Source organism: Panthera tigris, chromosome B1 (genome assembly GCF_018350195.1).
Source record: "Panthera tigris isolate Pti1 chromosome B1, P.tigris_Pti1_mat1.1, whole genome shotgun sequence".
Classification (NCBI taxonomy): Eukaryota; Metazoa; Chordata; class Mammalia; order Carnivora; family Felidae; genus Panthera; species Panthera tigris.
In genome coordinates, this window is record NC_056663.1 from 159,005,591 (window position 1) to 159,024,944 (window position 19,354).

Consider the following 19,354-nt stretch of genomic DNA (forward strand, 5'->3'; position numbering starts at 1 on the left):
GGAAGTGGCTTATTTTTTATTCGACAGTGGAAACCTGTGGCTTCAAATCTGTCACTTAACACTCCTTGGTGACATTTAGATTGAGAGCTGCACAGTGGGCCCAGGCTCGGTCACTGCATATCTGCAGCCAGGTGTGCAATCAAGTCTTTGGCATCTTGCATGACGGAGGGTATTTCTGAGCCATTTTCAGTCACTTGTGTTCCAAACAAGAACATCTTCCTGTCATTTCCCACCTCAGACAATGCCAAAGCTTCGTGGATATCTGTAATACGATAGGCTGTTTCAAGATCCTTCATCCCGAATAGAAAAAGGAAAGGAAAAAACTAGTTATTTTGTAATCCTTTTCGATAGAAAAATGTATTACTCTCATTGCTCTCAATGATCCCACCTCCATTTTAATGTGGAGGATATTGTGACCCCATTATTATGACTTCAGTGGTTGTCTGAATATAAAGATTTTAATCAGCATTATACTAGCAATGGGGTGCCTGCCTGGCTTAGTTGGTAGAGCATGCAACTCTTGATCTTGGGGTCATGAGTTCAAGCCCCACACTGGGTATAGCAATTACTTAAGAAAGAAAAGAAAAGAAAAGAAAAGAAAAGAAAAGAAAAGAAAAGAGAAAAAAGAAAAGAAAAAAATAGGTAGCAGGATTATACCAGTATTTATGAACTATCATCAAAAAAAAATTTTTGGAATGAAGTTAAGCCTTTATAACATCTTAATCAGTTTTCTAACCACTGCAGTCAATCTGCTTTTTTTTTTTTTGTTTTTTCCATTTCTTTTTTATTTGCCCAAAATTATATTCAATAGGATGAATTATTTTATTTTTTTTATTGAGGTATAGTTGACACACAATGTTACACTAGTTTTAGGTGTACAACATAGTAATTTGACAACTCAACGTGTTATTCAATGCTCACCACAAGTGTAGCTACCATCTGTCACCATACAATGCTATTACAATACCATTAATTACATTCCCTGTGCTGTATCTTTCATCACTGTGACTTATTTATTCTGTAACTGAAAACCTGTACCTCCCATTCCCCTTCATTCCTTTTTGCCCATCTCCTTGTATTTATGGGTCTATTTCTGCTTTTTGTATTTGTTCTTTTGTTGCTATATTCTGCATATAAGTGAAATCATATGGTATCCTTCTTTCTCTGTCTGACTCATTTCACTTAGCATAATGCCCTCTAGGTCATCCCTATTGTCACAAATGGCAAGATCTCATTCTTTTTTTATGGTAATATTCCAAAATATGTATGTATATACTACATCTTCTTTACTTGTTTACCTACAGATGGACACTTAGGTTGCTTCCATGTCTTGATTATTATAAATAATGCTGCAATAAACATAGGGGTGCATATGCCTTTTCAAATTGGTGTTTTAGCTTTATTTCTTATTATTTTTCAAATTTTTATTTACATTCTAGTTAATTAACATATAGTGTAATATTGGTTTCAGGAGTACAATTTAGTGATTTATCACTTATATATATAACATCCAGTGCTCATCATAACAAGTGTCCTCCTTAATACCCATCACCCATTTAAGTGTTTAAGTTCTCTTTGGGTAAACACTCAGTAGTGGAATCACTGGATCATATGGTATTTCTGTTTTTAATTTTTTGATAACCTGGACCTGCCATACTGTTTCCACAGTGCTTGCACCAATTTATTTTCCTGCCAACAGTGCACAAGGGTCCTTTTTTCTCCACACCCTCACCAACACTTATTATTTCTTACCGTTTTGATTCTAGTCATTCTGCCAGATGTGAGATGATATCTCAAGGTGATTTTGATTTGTATTCCCTTGATTATGAGTGATGTTGAGCATATTTTCATGGGTCTGTTGGCTATTTGTATGTCTTCTTCAGAGAAATGTCTGTTCATGTCTTTTGCCTATGTTTTCATTGCATTATTTGTTTTTTGTGTGTGTTGAATTGTGTAAGTTCTTTATATATTTTGGATATTAAGTCCTCATCAAATATATCATTTGCAAATACCTTTTCCCAATTAGTATTTGCCTTTTCATTTTGTTGATGGATTCCTTTGCTGTGTTGATGGGTTCTTTTTTATTCTGGTGCAGTCCCAATAGTTTATTTTGGTTTTTGTTTCCTTTGCCTCAGGAGACATATCTAGAAAAATGTTTCTGATAGTATCTGGCTGGAGTTTATTACATTTCTAAATGTTGGTCACCCCAATATAGTGCCTGCCTGAAACCAGAATTCATTTAGTTTTAGACCCCGCAGTGACTTTTTAAACAGTGTTAATGGATCCAGTAACATGTGGACAATGTCTTAAGTTAATAAATTCATTGACGGAATTGGAGAGGAAGAATATATATGAGGAGAGTGTTGGACAAAAAGAGGAGCTCCTTGTAATGATAAAAGCACATCAGGGATAGGGCTCAGTCAGTAGAGCATGCAACTCTTGATCTTGGGGTCATAAATTTGAGCCCCCACGTTGGGCATAGAGTTTACTTAAAAAAATAATAAATAAACTTAAAAAATAATAAATAAAATAAAAGTCAACATATGTTAAAAACAAAAAGCACATCAGGGATAAATCCCAGGTTTATTCCATACTTGCATAACTGTGCATTAATAGAAAGAGGCCATCACTCAAAAAGTAAAAATAGTAAGATGACTTTTTAAAAATCCTTATATAATAACTTGAACCAATGAGTCATCTAAAAGCATAGATTACTTTGGCAAAGGAATATCAACAAAGATGCCTTAAACTAAACCAAAGATGCCTTAATATCCAAAACTTAACTCGAATATCCAAATCTTTCATTATTAAGCCCCAGTAAAAGTTATAAATTTGACTGTTTAAAAATGGCTCTGTTTATTCAATTTGATGAAGATAAGAGATACAAACCACAAAGGAAAGCATTGATAAAATAGACTATTCGAAATGGAAAGCTATACAGGTGAGAAAAATATATGCAAAATGAGAACAGATGTAGGGAGCTCAGTGGCTCCATCAAGGGTAATAATATTCACATTATAGGGATCCCAAAAGAACAGAGAGAAGAGGGGACAGAAAACTTATTCAAAGAAATAATAGCTGAAAACCTCCTTAATCTAGGCAAGAAAACAGATATTCAGATACAAGAGGCACAGAGATCCCTCAATGAAATCAACCCAAGGAGGTCCACATCAAGAAACATAGTAATAAATATGGCAAAAAGTAGTGGTAAAGAGAGAATTTTAAAAGCAGCAAGAAAGAGGTGCCTAGGTGGCTCGGTTGGTTGAATGTCTGACTGTTGATTTCAGCTCGGGTCATGATCTCATGGTTCATGGGTTTGAACCCTGCAATGGACTTTGCGCTGACAGTGTGGAGCCTGCTTGGGATTCTCTGTTTCCCTCTCTCTCTGCCCCTCCCCTGCTTACATGCTCTCTCTCTCTCCTATCTCTCTCATAAACAAATAAACATTAAGAAAAAATAAAAGCAGCAGAAGAAAAGAAGACAGTTACATACAAGGAAATCCCATAAGGCTATCAGATTTTTCTGCAGAAACTTTGCAGGCCAGAAGGGAGTGGCATGATATATTCAAAGGGCTAAAAGGAAAAAAATCTGTAGCCAAGAATATTCTATCCAGCAAGGCTACCATTTAGAATAGGAGAGATAAAGAGTTTCCCCGATAAAAAAAGCTAAAACAGTTCATGACCACTGAACCAGTCCTACAAGAAATGTTAAAGGGGACTCTATTTAAGTGAAAAGACCATAAGTAACAGTAAGAAAAGTAGGAAGCACAAAAGCAATACAAATAAGTATATATGTAAAAATCAGTCAAGGAATTAAAAAAATAAAAGGATGTAAAGTATGGTACCATATACCTAAAATGTGGGGAGAAGAGTAAAGAATGGTTTCAAACTTAAGTGACCATCAACTTATTATACAGAATGCTATATGTAGGTATTATATATAACATAATGGTAACCACAAATCAAAAATCAATAATAGATATGCAAAAATTAAAGAAAAAGAAATGCAAATATATCACTAAAGAAAGCCAGCAAACTGTGAGAGAAAAGAACAGAGGAAAGGATCAGAGAAGAGCTACAAAAACAACCACAAAACAAGTAACAAAATGGCAATAAATACAAACCTATCAATAATTAGCATGAACTAAATGCTCTGATCAAAAGACATAGAGTGATGGAATAGATTAAAAAACAAGACCCATATATATACTGGCTACAAGAGATTCATTTCAGGGGTGCCTGGCTGGCTCCGTCAGTAGAGCACATGACTCTTGATTGTGGGGTCATGAGTTCAAGCCCCACATTGGATGTAGAGCTTACTTTAGAAATTTTAAAAAGAGACTCATTTTAGACCTAAAGATACATGCATACTGAAAAGTGAAGGGATGGAGAGATATTTATCATGCATATGGATGTCAAAAGAAAGCTGAGGTAGCAATACTTACATTGGATACTGTAGACTTCATAAAGAATTTTTTTAAGTTTATTTATTTAGTTTGAAAGAGAGAGGGTGGGGAGGGGCAGAGAGAGAGGGGGAGGGAGAGAATCCCAAGCATGCTCCGCATTGTCAGTGTGGAGCCCAAACCGTGGCTTGAACTCAAAAACCGTGAGATCATAACCTGAGCCAAAATCAAAAGGTGGATGCTTAACTGACTGAACCACACAGGTGTCCAAAGACTGTAACAAGAGACAAAGAAAGACATGACATAATAATAAAGGGGACAATCCAACAAGAAGATATAACAATTGTAAATATTTATGCACCCAACATGAAAGTACCCAAATACATAAAACAATTAATAACAAACATAAAGGAAATAATCAGTAGTAATATAATAATAAGGGGACTTTAACACCCCACTTACATCAATGGACAGATGATCCAAATAGAAAAGAAACAAGGAAACACTGGCTTTGAATGACACACTAGACTAGATGGATTTAACAGATATATTCAGAAAATTCCATCCTAAAACAGCAGAATACACATCCTTTTCAAGTGCACATGGAACATTCTCCAGAACAGATTACATATCAACCCACAAAACAAATCTCAACAAATACAAAAAGACTGAACTTAAACCATGCATCTTTTCTGACCACAACACTATGAAACTAGAAATGAACCATAAGAAAAAAACTGGAAAGAGCACAAATACATGGAGGATAAATAACATGCTAATAAACAATGAATAGGTCAACCAAGGAATAAAAATTACATGGAGAAAAATGAAAACAAAACCGCAATGGTCCAAAATCTTTGGGATACAGCAAAAGTGGTTTTAAGAGGGAAGTTTATAGTAATACAAGTCTACCTCAAGAAGCAAGAAAATTCCCAGATAAACAACTTAACAATATACCTAAAAGAGCTACAAAAAGAAGATGAAACAAAACTTCAAACCAGCAGAAGGAAGGAAGTAATAAAGATTAGAGCAGAAATAAATGATATAGAAACAAAAAAAAAAAAAAAAAAAAAGCCCAACAGAACAGATCAATGAAACTAGGAGCTGATTTTTTGAAAAGATCAACAAAATTGATAAACCTCTAGCTGGGTTCATCAAAAAATAAAAAATAGAGAGAGAGAGAGAGCACTCAAAGGAGCAAAATCAGAAACAAAAAAGGAAAAATATCAACCAACACCACAGAAATACAAATGATTATAAAAGAATATAATTAAAAATTATATGCCAACAAATTGGACAACCTACAAGAAATGGATAAATTCCTAGAAACATATAACCTCCCAAAACTGAATCCAAAAGAAAAATAAAGTTTGAACAGACCAATTTCCAGCAATGAAAATCAAATCAATAATCAAAAAACTCCCAACAAACAAAAGTCCAGGACTAGAAGGCTTTGCAGGTGAATTCTACCAAACATTTAAAGAAGAGTTAATATCTATTTTTCTTGAACTATTTCAGAAAATAGAAGAGGAAGAAAAACTTCCAAATTCATTCTATGAGGCCAGCATTACGCAACACCAAAACCAGAGCAAGACACCACAAAAAAGGAGAACTACAAGCCAATATCTCTGATAAACATAGATGCAAAAATCTGCAACAAAATATTAGCAAACCGAATCCAATAATATATTAAAAAAATTATTCACCATAATCAAGTAGGATTTATTCCTGGGATGCAAGAGTGGTTCAATATTTGCAAATCAATCAATGTGATACATCACAGCAATAAGAGAAAGGATAAAAACCATGTAATCATTTCAGTAGATGCAGAAAAAACAGTGGACAAAGTGCAACATCCATTCATGATAACCCCCGCTCCCCCCACAAAGTAGTTTTAGAGAGAACATACCTCAACATAATAAAGGCCACATAATTATATGAAAAACCCACAGCTAACATCATACTCAATGGGAAAAAACTGAGAGCTTCTCCCTTAAGGTCAGGAATAAGACAAGGATGGGGCACCTAGATGGCTCAGTCAGTTAAACATCTGACTTGGGCTCAGGTCATGATCTCACGATTTGTGAATTTGAGTGCCACTTCGGGTGAGCACGAGCCCCCCATCAGGTGAGCTTGAGCCCCGATTCGGGTGAACTTGAGCCCCAGTTTGGGTGAGCACAAGCCCTGCTTCAGGTGAACCCTGCTTCTCTCTCTCTCTTTCTCCCTCTCTCTCTCTCTGCTCCTCGCTCACTTGTGCCCCCCCCAAAACAAACAAACAAACAAACAAATAAATAAATAAATCTTGGGGAAAAAAAGGAATAAGACAGGGATGTTCATTCTATAGTACTGGAAGTCCTAGCCACAGCAATCATCCAGGAAAAAGAAATAAAAGGCATCCAAATTGGTAAGGAAGAAGTAAAGTTTTCACTGTTTGCAGATGACATGATACTATACATAGAAAACCCAAAAGACTCCACCAAAAAACTGATAGAACTGATAAATGAATTCAGTAAAGTCACAGGATACAAAGTCAATGTATAGAAATCTGATGCATTTCTTAGACACTAATAATGAAGCAGCAGAAAGAGAAATTAAGGAAATAATTCCATTTACAATTGCACCAAAAATAATAAAATACCTGGGAATAAACCTAACCAAGGAGGTAAAAGACCAGTACTCTGAAAACTATAAAACATTGGGGTGTCTGGGTGGCTCAGTCAGTTAAGCGTCCAACTTCAGCTCAGGTCATGATCTCACAGTCCGTGAGTTTGAGCCCCGTGTCAGGCTCTGTGCTGACAGCTCAGAATCTGGAGGCTGCTTTGGATTCTGTGTCTCCCTCTCTCTCTGCTCTTCCCCTGTTCATGCTCTGTCTCTCTGTCTCAAAAATAAATAAAAACATTTAAAATTTTTTTTAAAAAAAGAAGACTATAAAACATTGATGAAAGAAACTGAAGACAACACAATGAAATGGAAGGACATCCCATGCTCATGTATTAGAAGAACACATATTGTTAAAATATCTATACTACTCAAAGCAATCTACACATTTAATGCAATCCCTATCATATACCACCAGCATTTTTCACAGAGCTAGACAAAACAATCCTAAAATGTGTATGTAACCACAAAAGACCCCATATAGCCAAAGCCATCTTGAAAAAGAAAAACCAAAGTAGAGGCAGCACAATTCCAGACATCAAGTTATACTACAAAACTGTAGTAATCAAAACAGTATGGTACTGGCACAAAAACAGAGATCAATAGAACAGAGTTAGAAAACCCAGAAATAAACTCACAATTATATGGTTAATCCATCTAAGACAAAAAAGGCAAGGATATGCAATGGGAAAAAGTGTCTTCAACAAATGGTGTTGGGAAAACTGGACAGCAACATGCAAAAGAATGAAACTGGACCATTTTCTTAAACAGCACACAAAAACAAACTCAAAATGGATTAAGGACCTAAATGCGAGACCTGAAACCATAAAAATCCTAGAAGAGAGCACAGGCAATAATATCTCTGACATTGGCTGTAGCAACATTTTTCTAGATATTTCTGCTGCGGCAAGGGAAACAAAAGCAAAAATAAACTGTTGGGACTACATGAAAATAAAAAGCTTCTGCACAGCAAAACAAACAAACAAACAAACAAAACCAACCAAAAACCAAAAACCAAAAACCAAACAAAAAACAAAAATTCCCTGAAAGCTAAAAACAAACGAAAACTAAAAAAAAACTAAACAAGCAACAAAAAGAAAAGACAACCTACTGAATGGGAGAAGTAACATATCTGATAAAGGGTTAGTATCCAAAATATAAAAAAAAAAAAACTCATGCAACTCAATACCAAGAAAAACAAATAATACAATTAAAAAATGGGCAGAACACATGAACAGACATTTCTCCAAAGAAGATATACATATGGCCAAAAGACACATGAAAAGATTCTCAACACTACTCACCACCAGGCAAATGCAAATCAAAACCACAATATTACCTCACACTTGTCAGAATGGCTAAAATCAAAACCACAAGAAATAACAAGTGTTGGCAAAGATGTGGAGAAAAAGGAACCCTCATGCACTGTTGGTGGGGATGCAAACTGGTGCAGCCACTGTAGAAAATAGTATGGAGGTTCCTCAAAAGAATAAAAATAGAACTACCCCAGCACGTCTAGCTGGCTCAGTCAGTAGAGCATGCGACTCTTGATCTCAAGGTCGCGAGTTTGATCCCCACACTGGGTATAGAGTTTACTTACAAAAAAAAAAAGAAAAAAAGAAAAAAAAGAACTACCCTATATTCCCACCAAAATATAAAAATACCAATTACCCCTGTGTTTATTGCAGCATTATTTACAATTGTAAAACTATGAAAGCAACTCAAGTGTCCATCAATAGATGACAGGCTAAAGAAGATGTGGCATAAAGAATATTCCATTGTGTGTGTGTGTGTGTGTGTGTATTTATTATTATTATTATTATCATTATTATTACTATTCAGCCATAAAAAGAATGAAATCTTGCCATTTGCAGAAACATGGATGGATCTAGAGAGCATAATGCTAAGTAAAATAAGCCAGTCAGAGAAAGAAAAATACCGTATGTTTCACTCATATGTGGAATTTAAGATATGGAAGAAACAAAGGAAAGAAAAAGAGACATACCAAAAACCAGACTCTTAACTATAGAGAACAAACAGTTACTAGAGGGGAGGTGGATGGATGGGGGGATGGGTGAAATAGGTGAAGGGGATTAAAGAGTATACTTATCTTGATGAGCACTGAGTAACATATAGAACTACTGAATCACTATATTATACACCTGAAAGTAATATAACACTGTTAACTATACTAGAATTAAAATAACAATTTTTTAATGTGGTGGTTTAAAAAATAAATGGAAAACTATGTATAAAAAAGAGAACCATAAGCAAAGTAAAATAATAGCCAACAGGTTACTGGAGAAGATATTTGTAATGCACAGAAGTAACAAAGGATTATTTTCCCAAAAGATATGAAAGATTTCTACAACTCAAATAGGAAAAGATGAACACCCTAATAGGAATCTGTGAAAAGATATTAAAAGACAATTCACAGACGTAGAAATTAGCTTCAAAGAATGAAACGAATTTGAAACTAATAACCAATGCACATCTGAAAATATGTTCAAGCTCACTAGTAACTAAGGAAATGCAAATTAGAATAATGGGATAAAATTTCAGCCCCATCAGATTGGTAAAAATGAAAAAGTTTGACAATGCCAAGTACCGAGAAGGATATGTAGCTGCAAAAACTGTCATATTCCATTGGTGGAAGAATAAATTGGTGCAGTATCTTTGGGAAAAAAAAAAACTTGGTAAGTAAGATCTAGGAAAACTGAGTATGTACAAATCTGAAAAACCAGCAATTCCTCTTTAAAGTATATGCACTAGAGAAATGTTGATACGTATCTACAAGGAAACACATACATTGAGATTCACTGTAGCACTTTAAATACCAATAAAAAATTGGAAATAACCCAAATGCCCATTTTCTCTCTCTTCCTCTCTCTCTGCCCTTGCTACATGCATTCCCTCTCTCTCTCTCTCTATCTGTCTCTCAAAAAAAAAAATTCTGAAGTAGCTTCTACACTGGACTGTAACATAGGCTCCTACTTTAGGTCATCATTTGTAATTACTTAGTTTACTTTCATAAACATTTGCCCTTAGAAGCAGTGGGAGAATCAAGTTCTCTAATAATTGGCAACCTTAGCAATTGAGAGAGGGGCTTTAGTATTATAATGCTATAGATGTTCAATTTTTTAAAACTGATTTTATTATGGTAAAATACACATAACAAAACTTACCATTTTAACCATTTTTAAGTGTACACTTCAGTACAGTCACATTTTGTTCAACAATCCACCTCCAGAAGTCTTTTCACTTTGCAAAACTGAAACTCTCTACTCACAGCACAATAACTCCCCATTTCTCCCTCCCCCAACTCAAGGCAACCATCATCAATATAAACCTGTGTTCATTAAACAATAACTCCACCATCTCCTCTCCTCCCATTCCCTAGTAATCTCTAATCTACTATCTGTGTCTATGAATTTAACTACTCTAGGTACCTCGTAAAAGTGGAATCACACAGTGTTTGTTGTTTTGTGACTGGCTTCTTTCACTTACCATATTGTCCTCAAGGGTCATACATGTAATAAAATGTACCAGAATTTCCTGTTTTAATGCTGAATGATATCCCATTGTGTGTATATATCACATTTTGTTTATCCATTCATCCATGGAAGAACACTTGGTTTGCTTCTACTTTTTGGCATTGTGAATAATTCTGCTGTGAATATGGATGTACAAGTATCTGTTTGAGTTCCTGCTTTTAATTCTTTTGAGTATATACTCAGAAGTGGAATTGGTGGATCATATGGGAGTTATATTTTTAATTTTTTAAGGAACTGCCATACTGTTTTCTATAGTGGCTGCACCATTTTACATTCCCAATGACACTGTACAAGGGTTCCAATTTCTCCATGGTAGTTTAATATCTATAATGTATATGTGAGAAATAAATTCAGGTCAGGTTAATTGATCTAAAACAAACTATTTCTTTATATATAGTAGTCCCTCAAATATTTTGTTGAAATCAATTCAACCATCAGTAAATGTTTATTGAAATTAAATTCAACACATATTTTTTGAATTTCTACTATGTACAGTATACTAAGTATTCTGAAGGACACAAAGATGAATAATGGTCTTTATTCTCAAGGAGTTTATAATCCAGAAGATCTAATAAGTATAAACTAAACTGAATATACAGCATATTGTTAAATATCCAGCTATTAAAAGTAGACATTTATATTTCTTTCATTGACAATAAAGCTATTGAATACCACTTATATTTGCACAGATTTTTACCTGTTTGTTTGCAAACACAACCAGAGGAAGGATTGGGTTTGTTCCAATTAATTGATGAAGGTGTTTCTTGGCTTCAGGTAATCTGTTGTGATCTGCTGAATCTACCACAAAGATCAGCAGCAATCCTCTGGACAGGTACATTTCCCAATAGGAACGGAAAGGTTCACTGCCACCAACTATACAGAATAGTAGAGAAAGAAGACACCAAAAACATTGCAGAAGTGTCCACTGAGGAGCCAGGAAAGATACTTTTAGATAATATCCAAACACTGGACAGATGTGTGTTAGAGTGTACCCAATTCAGAGAATGACCAGAGAGCTGTTACGAGGGAAATGGTTGGTGAGAATATTTACCCTCCACAAGTGGTCCAATCATTCTGGAACACAAAGGATCAGCATAAAGACACTAGATACTACAGAGGATGTCTTCCGATCCGTAAACATAGCGACGCCAGGGGCCACAGCCATCCTATCTGTTAAACTCAGAAAATGGGAGTAGGCTACTAAAATAACTCAGGGTGGTGGGTTAAAACACACCTTCCTCTAAAATAAGTTTTAGATGGACTGAATTCACTGGCCAGCCTCATTTGAACAATCTTTTTCCTTTGTCAAAATCCCAGAACTAATTTCTCTCTTAACATTGCACTAAGAGTTAATATGATCCTGTGAACATTAAGGAATACTTTCCTCAGAAAAAAAATGCCTTTGGATTATTTCATTCTGCTGATTCTTCCCAGAAGAAACTTACTAGTAATGATAATAATATATATACAGCGAACTTAGTTTTTGTTTTTCTCCTAGAAGAGAGGTTGGCAAATTATGGCCCACAGTTTAAATCTGGCCCAACGCCTATTTTTGTATAGCCCATGAAGAAAGAATGGATTTTACACTTTTAAATTTCAGGGAAAAAAAAGAAAGAATAACATTTCATAATATGAACATTATATCACATTTGGATTTCAGTGCCTACAAATAAAGCTTTATCAGAACACAGACATGTGGATTTGTTCACATATTGTCTGTGGCTGCTTCCACACTACAACAGAAGTCAGTAGTTTGAAGACCCCTGTTTTAGGAATTTAACAAAAACATTTAAAATACTACTGGGAAAGGGTCTTGATTTGCCTTTCTTTTGTTTTCCTTTTATAGAGCTAGGCTAATTCCGTAAAGTATTTCGTGTTATTAATTTTTTAAAAGAATGTTCTGTAATCTTCTAAGTTATTCACGTGGTTTTAACATACTTAATTTAAGCATGAATGAACATTTGGGTTGTTCTTTTTTTGTGTGTGTGACATCATGACATCTCATCTATATAGGGGATTTTTATCTTTTTTGTTATTAACTTCTAATTTAATTGCAATGTAGTCAAAGAACATGGTTTGTATGATGCCCCTTCTCTGAAAAATTTGTTAAGACTTGCTGTATGGTCCATGAAGTGGTCAATTTCAGTAAATGTTCCATGAGTATTTAAGAAGAACATGTATTTTTAGACTTGGGATGTAGCTAAAATTGTCTAATTGGACAATCTTATATTGTCCATTGGATGAAACTTGTTGATTATGTTCAAATTTTGTGTCTTTTCTAGTTTTGATCCTATTAATAATTGACAATATGTTGAAGTCCCTCACTCCAATGGTAGTGTATGTCCCTTTCTACCCCTGGTTGGAATCTTCCTCTCTTTTCCTCCCTTCCTTCCTTTCTTTTCACTTTTTATACTTTGAGACTATTTTCTTAGCTATATATTTGGTTAAAGTTATTATTTCTCCTATAGCTTCTTAACAAATTGAAAACTCTATTCCTAATAATGTTGTTAGCTGAAAGATCTGCCTACACATTTACCGATTTCTTGGCCCACATTTTCTCTTTGTAACTGGATGAAAGCAAAAATAAAAAAGGTGATGGCAGTAATCTAAGTAAGAGACAGTATAGGTTCCAACTCAAATAGGTGCAGTAGGAAAGGATATAACTGATGAATACAGGATTTGTTTTAGCAGTAGAAAAACTCATAGTGTTTTATTTGTGGACTAGAGGTGAGGCTGCATAAGAAGAAATCAAGGGTGACCCCTAGTTTTCCGGCTTGAGTAACAAGATAGGTGAGGGGCCATTTACTGACCAGTAGATTATAGGGAAAGGAACAGATATGGAGATAAATCAAGCACTTAGTTTTGACCATTTTAGGTTTGAGAGGCCAATTAGATATCTAGGTGGAAATGTCAGGTGACATCTGGATATGTTTGGGCTGGATGGATAAATCTGGGATTCATTAGCAGAGGGATGATATTTAAGGCCAATAGGATGGATGAAATCATCCAAGGAGAGAGTGTAAAGAGAAGAGAATCTATGCAACTTTGGGGAACAGCAATATTTAGAGAAGCGGTGACTCCAGAATTACTTTAGAGTAGAGACTTCTGGGCTGCCATCTGGTTACAAAAAGAGGTTTAGGGCTTGTTTATAGTTGCATTTGCAGAGAAGGAAGTACACTTTATTTACCTAGACTGCATGTTTATTAGAGGTAGTAAGGGAGGAGAGAGACCGTTATAGGAGGGGGTGCTACAGCTTTCCTTTCAGCTTCCTCTTATACCAGCACTGTAAAATGGAGAAAATAAAAAGAAAAGAAAGTGATTCCCCCTGTCCCTCCACTGCACTATTAAACTATATATGCATTCTAAAAGTATAGGAAAATCTTACCCAGTGTTACTTTTCATACAGATGCAATGTTGCTAATAGTATGTCTGGCTTAAGGTATAACAAAATGAACCTCTCCTGTTTACTAATAAGAAAGAGGGCTTACTCTCTAGGAATTCCATTTGGCTATCTTCAGTGTTGATGCATACTGCATTGAAACCTTGGGTGGGTGCCACACTGTGCTGGACTTTGTTTAAAGCTAGAGAGTGGAGAACACTGGTCTTTCCTGCTCCGTCCAGGCCCAACACAAGGATCTGCTTATTTTTTTCCTGTGAAAAAAAAAAAGACAAAACAATAAACCCATGTGACCAGGGCCTCGTTTTCCTGGCTCCTGGCAGTGTGCCTGCCTGTGGTAGGACCCGATGATAATTGTGGAACTGTAAACCAGAGCAAAACTTCACAAAAAATTTAATATATCTAGGGGAACCCGGCTGAGCTCAGTTGGTAGAGGATGGGACTCTTAGTCTTGGGGTCGTGAGTTCAAGCCCCACACTGGGTGTAGAGTTTACTTAAAAAAATTAATATGTCTAGAACAAACTGTACCAATCAGTTTGTATTTTATAATCTGCCATTAGTTATGTGGTATTAATCACACCACACCCTTCCATCCCCCAACTCCTGGTCAATCTATCAAATATAGACTTTATGTAGATCAGGATTTATAGGAAGTGCCGTAGATCACAGGATCAATTTTCACATTTAATTTTGCTTCTTGAGTTCATGTCCACTGGGGATTGCACCAGAATTCAGTCTGTTTGAGATCTTGGGATCTCTATGGTTCATGTACTGACTGTGCCATTCAGCAAGTAAGCATCTAAGGTTTCTTATTACGGATCTGTTTTGTTTTCCCAATTGGATCACTAGATTAGAAGACTTTAGAGCAAAGTTCCCTTCTTATACTCTTTAAGATAAGTATTATGATTAAATGAAAAGGCTAAGGTTATAGAAATTGTTAAACCAGTTCCAGGGGCACCTGGGTGGCTCAGTCGGTTAAGCAGCTGACTTCGGCTCAGGTCATGATCTCGAGGTCCATGAGTTTGAGCCCCGTGTCGGGCTCTGTGCTGACAGCTCAGAGCCTGGAGCCTGTTTCAGATTCTGTGTCTGACCCTCCCCCGTTCATGCTTTGTCTCTCTCTGTCTCAAAAATAAATAAACGTTAAAAAAAATTTTTTTTTTAAATATATAAAAAAAAAAACCGGTTCCAATCACAAACATTTATTTTAAAACCTGACATTAAAACCTGTTGAACTTGACACAAACTTTAGAAAGAAGCATTCCACCAACATACCAGCCTTAAAAATTTTTATGACAAGTGACTGAGAGACAAGCATTGCAGACTGGTATGAAGACAAAGTTAAGAGTGCTCATAAAAGTGGCTATTAGGGTGCAAAATTTAATGTGATCAGTAGTAAATGACCAACGATACTGCAAGATTGCATAGGAATTCAATTCTATTTCCCAAACAGCCTGCTGAAGAAGTTTCTCATGCACAAAAACACCAGTAATTGTCTTCAATGGCACTGGTTTGGAAATAATAATCATTTACATTTGTACTCAAATACTAAATGTTGACATTAGATTTAGACTGGGTTTCTGGAAAAAAAGTGAATTTTTTTCACTGTTCCTATTGTTCTTTTTTTAAAAAATAAGATCTATGTGAAAATAAGATGTTTTAAGGTCTGGTCTAACAGGGTCTTGTACAGAGAGCATGATTTATCAAAACTGTCTCCTGAATACCAGAATTAGACAAATACATGTTGGGGCACCTGGGTGGCTCAGTCAGTTGAGCGACCAACTTCTGCTCAGGTCATGATCTCACGGTTTGTGGGTTCAAGCTGGCAAGGGTTCTGCGCTCAGAGCCAGGAGCCTGTTTAGGATTCTGTGACTCCCTCTTTCTCTGCCCCTCCCCCACTCACGCTCTGTCTCTGTCTCTCTCAAAAATGAATAAACATTTTTAAAAATTTAAAAAAGAAGACGAAGTACATGTTTTTGGAGTTAATTCTTGATGGCTCTTATAGCAAATAGTATTTCCATAGTTATTTCCTACCTTCATTCATGTTGCCTCTCATCTGCATCTAAATGTTACAGTGTCATTCTGGGAGTGTCATGGTAAGGAATAAATGGCTGTAGGGTGTGGATTGTGTCTCCCTTATTGCCTCCACAAATGGCCCCATGCTCAAGGCTACCCCAACATATTTCATCAATTCCAAGATGCATTTTTCCCTCCCACATTTTAACATCTCTGAAATGAGGATTTTACAATTCATGGTATGTCATGTTTTGATTGGCAGCATTTTTTTTTCTTTCTCAGTGGTACTAAATTAATGGTATCTGAGATCCTATGGAAGTGTGAATTAAAACAGTTCCCTACTCTTTCCAACCACATCACTGACCCTAAGCCCATCCTTTCTAGAAATTTAGCAGTCACTGACGCTTTACATTTTACCTTATTTTAGCAAAATGCATGCTAAAATACATGCTTCCTCATGTTTATCTAATCTCTTAAGGAAAGCTGGGATTAATGTAAACCAAGAGTTCGGACACAATTTGTGATTTTGAACACCTCTGTTCCCTACCAAAAGTCATTCCTTTTACATTTGGATCTATAATAGTCTGTGTTTTACCAGAGATCAAATCTCAGTTAATAATTCAAATTGTTTAGAACCAGAAAAGCGCCTGTGAGCTCAGGAACTCCAGGAGCAGAAGTCCATTCAGCTGGGCTTAATGCTTGCTTTTCCTTTTTATCCTAGCCGCCCCCGCCCCTCAATTTTTTAACTGTGGCAAAATTCACATAAAATTTACCATCTTAACCATTATTAAGCATACAATTCAGTGGTATTAACTACATTCATAATGCTCTTCATCTTGCAAAACTCAAACTCGGTAGTCATGACTAGCTCCCCACTCTCCCAGCCCTCAACCCCAGGCAATCATCAGTTCTACTCTATATGATTTGGACCACTCTAGGTACCTCATATAAGTAGAATCATAGGTATTTGTGTTTTTTTTTTTTTTTGTGATTGCAGCGCCTGGTTTCTGAGACCTCTCAGTTAAAATTTTGTGACCATCCCTTCTGGGCGCTAGTAGTTTGAAAACAATTTTTATTGTAACCACGGAGAAGGTCTAGCCCTAAAACACACCCTGCACGAATTCAGGGACCCTACACTTTCTGACAAAGAACGTGTTCAACGGGAAGGACTAGGTTGGAGAGCCCGCGCGCGGCGAGGGTTCGGGTCTGGTTTCTGTGCTGTAGGCGGCGGGTGCGCCAGTGCTGAGCGCTGGACGGAGATGGGGCCCAAGAAGGGCTGTTCCGGCCCCGTGAAGACCAACCAGGACCTCTTCTTCCTCAACGCTAGACCCGAAGAGGGGTGGGGCGCAGCGGCAGGGTTAGTTAGCCGTGAGGGTGAGGCAGGTGACGGGGAAAAGGGGTAGCGATGGGTCCGGCGAAGCTTGGCACACCCCCTCCCACCCACAGATTAAAATGCCCAAGGAGACCGGATTCCCTCCCGCCGGTCGGGGCCTCGGACGTAACAGAGCCAGCGGCGCTCGGGCCTGACCGCCGATAATGGCCTTGGGGAACGGGTCCGAGGCACCGGCCCCTTACCAGAGGCTCCAGCGGGGGCTTCGTCAAGGCGTTGTTATCCTTCTTCTCTTTGTCTTCTTTTCCCTCAAGGTGTTCCTTCTCTTTCTCGGTCTCCCGCTCTTTCTTTTCCTCCTCTCTACACTTATTTTTCTCCTCCTTCCCTGTCTCTTTCCCCTTCTTCTCTTTTCCCTTAATTTTCCCCTTCTCCACCTCCTTTTTCTCTTTCTCCTCCTTTCCTTTTTCCCGAATTTTTTCTTTCTCTGGCTCCTTCCCCTTCTTCTTCCCCTTCCCCCTCTCCATCTCCACCGTCCTAATTTCTTTCCCTCCTTCCGCGCGCCCGCGCGCTGGAGCCTGGGTTGTGGATCCCGGCAGGTGTGGCCCCCGAGGCGGACGCAGGGTAGAGACGTAGGTCCACGCAGCGTAGACAACACCCGCGGTCACTGCGCGGCCGGGGCCAGTCTCCCGGCGCGTTGGCTGCCGCCGGGTATCTCGCGCCCACTAGCGGGGTCCGTCGCGCAGCAGATTCGCCGAACCCGGGCCTGGGGGAGGGGAGGAGATGCCCGGGAAGCTAGGGGAAGCTTTAAACCCAGAGGAGTGGGGAGGACCAGCCACGGGAGTTGGGAGAACAGTGGGGCCGATCATCTGCATAGGAAAAGCCTCCACCCTACCATCCCATCCGCGACACTTCCTCGGCAGGTCGCATTATGGCAGGATTCCCTTAGGCTGGGACACAGTGTCTCAGAAAAGCCTTCCAAGCTGGCCCAGATTCCAGCGTCTCACCTCTACCTCACCACTCCAGAGTAGCCCAGCCTAAGGCCTAAGTGTCTCCCGTCGGGAGATCGCTTAAGGGAACCAACGTCCCAGCAGATTCCGTGCCTCTCCAAGCCAGTAACCATAAGCCTGAAAAGTCAAGTTTTTATCTTCCCGGCCCCCTGTTAACTACACTAGGAGTGTCCAGAGGCTGCTATCCAGGATGCTTAAGGAAAGAGAAAGTGAACGGTTCCCTTGTTTTAAATTCCCGACACATGTCGCCTAAAAAAGAATTTTGAAGATTAAATTAGAAGTCGGCCAGGATCACGGATACCAGTAATGCTGGGTATTAAAACTACAACTAAACAAAAATAGTCGCCCACAGTTATATATAGCAAATTAGGTACCACCTGGGCTTTTCAAAGGTGGCGTAATGTTTTTTAAACTGGTTTAAAAGCATATGGATGGTTTTTATTATTTTGCTTTAATGTTTGAGAGAAAGTGAGAGCACAAGGGGGTAAAGGGGTAGAGAGAAAGGGAGAAAGAATCCTATGCTCAGCCCAGGCTCAGCTTGCAAAGCCTGATGCTATGCTAGCTCTCAATATGGAGATCATGATCTAAGCCTGACCTAAGCAGAAATCAAGTCAGATGCTTAACTGAGCCACCCAGGTAACACTTATTTCGTTAAACTGCATTCAAAAATATATTTCATAATCCAACAAAATTATCAATGCAATAAACTGACTTTCCTTCATCAGATCTACTGTTCAAATAGGCTTGTAAGGAACAGTGAATGAAAGGCAGGTTCCAAGTTTGAGTAATGCAACAGTTTTTCAGGTTAGCAGTTTCCACTCAGCCTTGAAAATGCTGTGCTTAATAACTTAAAAAATGTTTACTACTCAATTTGTTTATATACTGGAAGGTAAAACTGGGTTCTTCCAGTCCCATCAGATTAGTTTTGTAGCTTTCTGGGAGGGGCAAGAAACAATTTTAGATATTCAGCCTAAAAAATTCTTCATATACCAA

At 37.6% G+C, this 19,354-nt stretch overlaps 1 protein-coding gene and 1 long non-coding RNA gene across 2 annotated transcripts in view; one reads left to right on the plus strand and one right to left on the minus strand.

Annotated features, from left to right (window-relative positions):
- ARL9 (ADP ribosylation factor like GTPase 9) lies at positions 1–18,064 on the minus strand. The gene is made up of 4 exons (XM_042984475.1): positions 17,600–18,064; positions 14,103–14,265; positions 11,312–11,487; positions 1–290 (listed from the first exon to the last, which is right to left on the minus strand). The coding sequence occupies exons 1-4, from the start codon at positions 17,876–17,878 to the stop codon at positions 111–113; spliced, it is 798 nt and encodes a 265-aa protein (XP_042840409.1). The 5' UTR covers positions 17,879–18,064; the 3' UTR covers positions 1–110.
- Positions 17,308–19,354, plus strand: part of LOC122238036 — an 11,832-nt gene continuing 9,785 nt past the window's right edge. Inside the window, exon 1 of the long non-coding RNA XR_006217002.1 lies at positions 17,308–17,381. This is a non-coding gene — a long non-coding RNA (uncharacterized LOC122238036). The remainder of the gene's footprint in view (positions 17,382–19,354) is intronic.

Excerpts from the sequence above, each read along its gene's own strand:
- ARL9 (XM_042984475.1), bottom strand. The coding sequence starts at position 17,878 with ATGGAGAGGGGGAAGGGGAAGAAGAAGGGGAAGGAGCCAGAGAAAGAA. Across the intron at positions 11,488-14,102 it reads CCAAATGGAATTCCTAGAGA|TTGGTGGCAGTGAACCTTTC; the intron begins GTAAGCCCTCTT and ends TATTCTGTATAG. Across the intron at positions 291-11,311 it reads TTGTGTTTGCAAACAAACAG|GATCTTGAAACAGCCTATCG; the intron begins GTAAAAATCTGT and ends TTCGGGATGAAG.